This window comes from the organism of the source record quoted next, unplaced genomic scaffold, assembly GCF_019419815.1.
Source record: "Pyrus x bretschneideri cultivar Hongxiangsu unplaced genomic scaffold, Pyrus_bretschneideri_v1 Contig7, whole genome shotgun sequence".
Classification (NCBI taxonomy): Eukaryota; Viridiplantae; Streptophyta; class Magnoliopsida; order Rosales; family Rosaceae; genus Pyrus; species Pyrus x bretschneideri.
The window spans coordinates 3,978,376-3,985,080 of NW_025999809.1; the positions used below are offsets into that span (position 1 = coordinate 3,978,376).

The following is a 6,705-nucleotide window of genomic DNA, read 5'->3' on the forward strand; positions in this document are numbered from 1 at the left end:
AACCTATATAATTTTTTAAGGATCTCTTTTAAAAAGAAATTAATTAAAACAAATTTTCACAATTTATAATTTGTGTATTAATAAGATCTGCATAATAAAATAATTAAAAAAATTGACCGCACCTTTTTTCATAAGATAAATTCAGGTAAGATTGTCGTAGAATTTGTTTCCACGTTAAAATTTAAGGGGTTTTTTTTATATAGATTCAAAGTAACTAAAAATTAAACCTATTTCAAAAGTAAAAAATCACTAAAAATTGAACTTATTTCAAAAAATAACCTATAAACTTAGATCTATTTTAAATTTTTCCGAAATTTAATTGCGTGACATAGAATTTGACAATCCTTTTGAAAATGATTTAAGGTGCGCATCATGGACATTTGTACATTTGCCGCGTTTCCCAACACAACACAAAACAAAAATTAATCTCCTTATATTCTTATAATTGAATTTATTAACCCGATTAATTAAGTACGGACATAGAGACGGCCGTTGATGGTAGAGCCGGAAACGGCGTCGTCAAACCCAACCCAGCGGCATTGGGCTGCAGATACAGGAGCAAAAATGGCCGAGTCTCTTGAGTAGGCTTTCTCCGTCATCGGATTCACGGTTCGTTTGTACGGACCGAACCACTTGTTCTGCATGTAACGATTCTTCCGCCACGGAGGCACGGAGAGATCCGTACTCCTCAGCGATCTCTTCGCCGCGTCGCTCGTGACCCGCACGATCCGCTTCAGATCCTCCGAGCTGCCTACGAAGTCCCTCGGCAGAAGCTGCAGCAGCCGCGAGTACTGGCTCGACGGCCGAGCTATTTCAAACTCGGCGGCGAAGTCGAGGTCCACGAAGTACCTGCTCTGCCACGTGGAGGAGCCGGATGGGACGGGTACGACGTCTATGAACTCGTAGTTCCCGGCGGTGATGTTGCCGGAGGAGGTCCATTTCGTCTTGCAGATAGCCGCGTTGTGTCCCAATCCTCTCAGAAACGACATCACGCTCCGCCGCAGAGTGGACTCGCTGCTTCCGCCGCCGTTGGACCTCAAACACGCGAAAGCCTCCGCTGCCTGGGAAACGTGAGAGCGGAGCAGCTTCAGGTACGAATCCGCATTTCCGGAAACGGCAACGGATTTGAGGACGGAGTCGATCGCGTCCGTATTGGAGCCCGATTCGACTCGTTCCGAGTCGGACTCGTTGTCGGGAAACCCAGCCGCGGACGACTCGTCATGGTGGAGGAAGTCGTGGACGAGCTCGGAGAGGGAGTCGTAGTCGCCGGAGTGCTCGCTTCCTTTGCTGGTGTCAGGAAGTCCGGAGCTGTATCCGCCGCCTACTAGTCGATCTTTCACCCGGTCATCGAGCGGGTAAGTGACCCGTTTCGATCTCGTTCTAACAAAACCAGCCATTGATGATCAAACAGTTTCTCCTTCCTAGTTTTATTTCAGTAAATCGAACTCAGGATAGGAACGATCAAGTAGTTCTTGAAAATTATGAATATGTGAGAGGAGTTTATATAGGGGTGGAAAAAGTGGAAGGGTTTGAAGGGAATAAAAAAAAGGGATATTCGGTTTTTAAAGTGGTCACTGTTGGAGAGGGAGGATATCCGAGAGGGATCGAGTGAACAGGTGGCGGCATATCCAGTGGCACCTGCGGTGGTTTATTCGATTACGTGACGCGGAGGCTCTGACCGCTTGATGGTTTTTGTAGGGTAGGGGTTTGTCGCCCACGAGACCGGCACGTGATTTAATGGGTCTTGGAATGTGGAATTTTGGCAGAGAATAATCAAGTCGAGATGGATAAGTAGTTGAAAGATGCTAGAATCATCTTACTCAACACTTAGTATTTATACACATAAGTATATGTAACGAGTTCGATGTTAAATTATTATATTAAAATTATTAAGTAATTTAATTTAAAATATCTATCATTTAGCGCAGTTCTATTACTGTATCAAAAATAAAAACTATAATGCTAGCGCAAAATTTAAGAATATGGTAACAAAGTAGGGTACGCATGCGTAAATGTTGGATGCTAGCACTGCTACAGTTGCGAAACAATCCTCCGATATTTCAATTGGCGTTATGCTAGTTTCCAAAATCTCTCTGGGTTATTATAAACATATATTTTGTGTTTATGAAAGAGTGGAACAAATGTGTTTGAAGCTGGGAAGCAAAGGACCGGGCCTATGTATGGCTCTTCCCCTCGTTCCTTAATAGATCATAAACATCGTAGAACTCTTTTTTTTGGGTACAATCATAAAAAAGGTTATTTAAGCAATAATGTTATTTTTGTGTTTACCCCATCAAGAAAAATCTATTTATAGTTGTTGATCCTAAAAAATTACTTAGTCTACATGGCGTTCAGGCCGAGTAACTAGTAAGCTAATTACTTCCTTCAGTTGAATGCGGGGTGTGCCAACTCATTGGCCGAGCTCGGCCTGGCACTAAATGAATGTTGATGTGGCGTTGGGCATGTTGCTGACTTCTTGACCTCGTGACTGTGGCCGAAGAAGGAACACATCTCGGCCTTCGGGTTCTAGAGCCTAAAGACAAGTCTGCTAGTTATGCAATCAAATTCGGCTTTCAGTGTGCTGACTGTAGTAAACTAGTAGCACCTCACTTCGCCGAGAAGGCTGATAAAATGACCTTTACCAACAAGGACTCAGAAATCCTTGTTGACCAAGACTTGGATAGGTAACTAGTCGGTCTCGAAGCAGTGCTGTTTATCCAAATTGAAGGTGCTTCTCGGTCGACTGATTCTACGGCTCCAGTTGTTGGTTGCCACCACAACGCTATTTATCCAAACTGAAGGTGTGTTAGCGAGAAAAAGGAAAATAAAAATCTCAAGGTCTTTAAGAGGTTTCGTGTAGAGTGAGAGTTTGCGCATGGCCGTTTGTGTGTTGATTTGGAGGGGCTTTAAATGATGCACTCCCTTATCTATTTATAGGAGTAATTTCCTCAATGACTGTGGTAGAATTTCACTCAGACTAGAATTCCTTAACCCAATCTGAATAGGTCTCGGTCAATCTTAATTCATATAGGACTCTGAACCAAGCTATTTAATCACTCAGATTCAACTGTTGACTCTTTACATCTTTTTTTTTACTCGAAGCAACCTAGGTTTTGAAGAATCCTTATTGTATTAATATTTGACTACTTCACCCTTATTCAGACGGAATCATCTTCTAATAGGAATTGGCCGAACTCTACTGGGCCGTGCCCAAGGTATGAATATTCCTGAAACTTTTTACTAGGCTGAGATGTCACATCCCGGCCCGGGCGGGACCACTTCTCGGCCCCGACTCCAACATAGCATGATATTATCCGCTTTGGGCCCCAACCACACCTTCACGATTTTGTTTTTGGGAACTCACACGAGAACTTCCCGATCGGTCACCCATCCTAGGAATGCTTTGGCGCGCTACTCGCTTAACTTCGGAGTTCCCATGGAACCCGAAGCCAGTAAGCTCCCAAAAAGCCTCGTGCTTGGTAGGGATGAGAATATACATATAAGGATCACACCCCTGGGCGATGTGGGATGTCACAATCCACCCCCCTTAGGGGCCTGACGTCCTCGTTGACACACCACGACCAGGGTTAGGCTCTAATACCAAATTGTAACATCCCAGCCTGGGCGGGACCACTTCATGGCCCCGACTCCACCGTAGCACGATATTGTCCGCTTTGGGCCCCGACCACGCCCTCACGGTTTTGTTTTTGGGAACTCACACAAGAACTTCCCGATGGGTCACCCATCTTAGGAATGTTCTAGCATGCTATTCGCTTAACTTCAGAGTTCCCATGGAACCCAAAGCCAGTGAGCTCCCAAAAGGCCTCGTGCTAGGTAGGGATGGGAATATACATATAAGGATCACATCCCTGGGCGATGTGGGATGTCACACGAGAACAATCATGGGCTCGGCCCAAAGTATTATTTTGGGTCCAAACAATAGCGTTCCAAAATGCTATGAAGATGTCACATTTTATTTCACTTTAGAAACACTATAATATTTTTAGGTCTATTCTAGTATTGACTGACATAGCGCTTCTAGTGCTGCTATTATATCATATAGTTTTTTAACTACGATATATTTGCACTCAAAAAGTAATAATTGAGACTAAAATACACAGTATGTTTACTATAATCTTAGAGCTAAGTGACATATTATAGTAGTTTCGAAGTGATACTATGCAATATTATGGGGTATGATGCTAGATAAAACAAATTAAAGAAGATTAATTAATTTAAATTAACACGAAGTATATGAAAAACAAAAATAAATATACGAAAAGCACCACTCGCGGCTATTTTAACTCTTGACTGACGTTTTAGCGTATCGTACCAATTAAAATAGTGTTACATTCTAGAAACGATTTGCAGGCATCACAGTACAGTGTAGTGTTGGCATTTTCCACTTCACGCACAGAATATTCTTGGAGACCAAGACGATTGTAAGTTTTATAGACTTCAATCATAGATATGGGCCCATGTGATTAGTTCGTCCAAAATGTGTCAACATGATTTCGACACTATTCCTTAAAGCCGAAATTCACGGAGTGCAGAAATGAGCCACTCTTGCTTCTACGCGTGCATGCTTCCAATACGTTAATCTCAGTATGAAAGAAAGAAAAGTAGCTCGTTTTAACCAACTTTCTTAAATGCCTGCAAACACTTTGTCGATACATATTTGATCATTATATTTGATTTAATAATTTCAGATCACCTAAGCCATTTCAAATGGACTAGAAAGTTTAGAGTAAAAACTCATAATTTAACTTTAACTTTGACTGAATAGATCTTTATTGCACCGAAAAAATTAAAGTTATATATTACTTCAGAATCAAGTGTGAAGTCACATTGACTGAGAATTAACTCTAGAATTAAATATAAGATTCACATTAAATTACACATGTTGTAAATAATATTTATTATGTGGTTGTTTATTTCTGGGACAATATGTAATTAGATAAAAACCTTTTTGTACATATAAATCACAAATCTATAAATAGGTACTCTAATGGAAAGAAAATGATACTCTCAACTATAAGAACAACCAATATCTAGTGGTGATTTTGTAGGTGCGTTGTCTATGCTTGATTTCAGCCCTTGCTCTTGAGTTACTTCCCATCAAGAAAGGGTTGGAATTTCCACTGGATTTAGATTGTGTTTTGAGGTTGAGATGCAGTTCAGTGTAGCTAGGGTACCAAAACTCTAGTGTTTGGCAAATTCTCTAAATTCTCCAAACACTTTTCCCTCAAAATTCTAACTTTAGCATCAGAGGTTCTTCTACCAAAGCCCCCCCCCCCATTCATCGTGGGCTCGTGAGGCTCTTGGCCTTGACCTAAGGTGTTATTTGTTTTGTAGATGCAATTTTGACCAAGAACAAGGAGGAAAAAATTTGCATCCACAAATTGGTGTTTTCATTGAGAGTTGAGTCCCACACTCGTAAAAGACTCTTACATCCAAGGTTTTCTATTTTCTTGTCCATTTGTAGATTTTTCGTATGTTCTTATTATTAGAATTTTTTATTTGAAAAAATTCTTTGATAAAACATAAAAGAAAAGTACAATGGCTAGAAATTTGGAAACTTCAATGAACGAAAATTCCAATGTTCAAGAGATGGAACCACAACGGTCCACGAGGCTAAACGTGACAATAAATGAAGCGGCAGGCAACCACCGCGGTGGCCACCACAGTAGCCACCCACAGTGAGGTCTATGGTGCCACCACCACGGCCCAAGCCATGTCATCCAAGCTTGCTGTGACATCCAAGGCCCACAGCACCAAAGCCACAGCCTAAGCCGTGTCATACCAAGCCCAAGGCAAACCAGCTCGTGCCGCCTAAATCCAATGCAAACCCAATGCGTTGCCAAGCCGAGCCCAAGCTTCACACCCGCGTGCACCACACGCAAAGCAGCCCACTCATGTGGCTCAACCTGCTCCTGTGGCTTTCCAAGCAGCCCAAGCCGGGCCAAGATTAGCTCAACCATCCCGACTTCAAATTTTAGGACCTACGATCGAGTTGGAGGCATTTTCACCACACTTCTCTGCGGATTTAACATTTCCCAACTCAAATCTCACACCTGGAGTCAGTTACCGTTTCATTGCTCAAGAAGGCGCATTCCTTCCAAGCTCTTCCAATCCAAATGGTGAACAACACTTGTCCTGACAAGTCACAGAGTTGACAAGCGCCTTTGCACAACAAACGACCTTGGTGAATCAACTCTTGCAGTGCACCGAGATCCAAGGTGCCCTAGACGAGATGTCCCGAAGCAGGACAAGGGTAGACGAAGAACCTCTCCAGTAATGTCCTGGCAAGCAGCCACTTAACCAGCCACGAACCGAGCGTTCAGGCAGTATACATTCCCGATTGGGTCCCCGAGATAGCGTATACTCCCGTCTTAACGTGTGGAGGAGCGTGCACTCTTGACTAGGCCCACGGATGAGTATACACTCACGGTTGAGGCCACATTCCGATAATTAACATGAGCAGCCTTCCAGACTAAGCAGAGTAGGCAGCACATCAGAGTAGGCAGCACAACGGACGGAGAGAAACAGTCACTCAATTCGGCTCAAGTTCAACCAGTAGCCTGTGAAGAATGCCTTCGCTTGCCAAAAACAAACCACATGCACCGCTACCGCGGCATAGACGAGCCGAGCACGTAGAAGAACAGCCTAGACCAACATGTCAATACCAGGGGCAACCGAGGGCTC

At 43.0% G+C, this 6,705-nt stretch overlaps 1 protein-coding gene across 1 annotated transcript; it reads right to left on the bottom strand.

Moving 5' to 3' along the window:
* Nucleotides 1–324: 324 nt before the first annotated feature.
* On the bottom strand, nt 325–1,523 carry LOC103927106. Its single transcript, XM_048574064.1, has 2 exons — nt 439–1,523; nt 325–408 (listed from the first exon to the last, which is right to left on the bottom strand). The coding sequence occupies exon 1, from the start codon at nt 1,395–1,397 to the stop codon at nt 468–470; it is 930 nt and encodes a 309-aa protein (XP_048430021.1). The 5' UTR covers nt 1,398–1,523; the 3' UTR covers nt 325–408; nt 439–467.
* Nucleotides 1,524–6,705: the final 5,182 nt, after the last annotated feature.

Coding starts and splice junctions, on each gene's coding strand:
- LOC103927106 (XM_048574064.1), bottom strand. CDS start 1,397: ATGGCTGGTTTTGTTAGAACGAGATCGAAACGGGTCACTTACCCGCTC.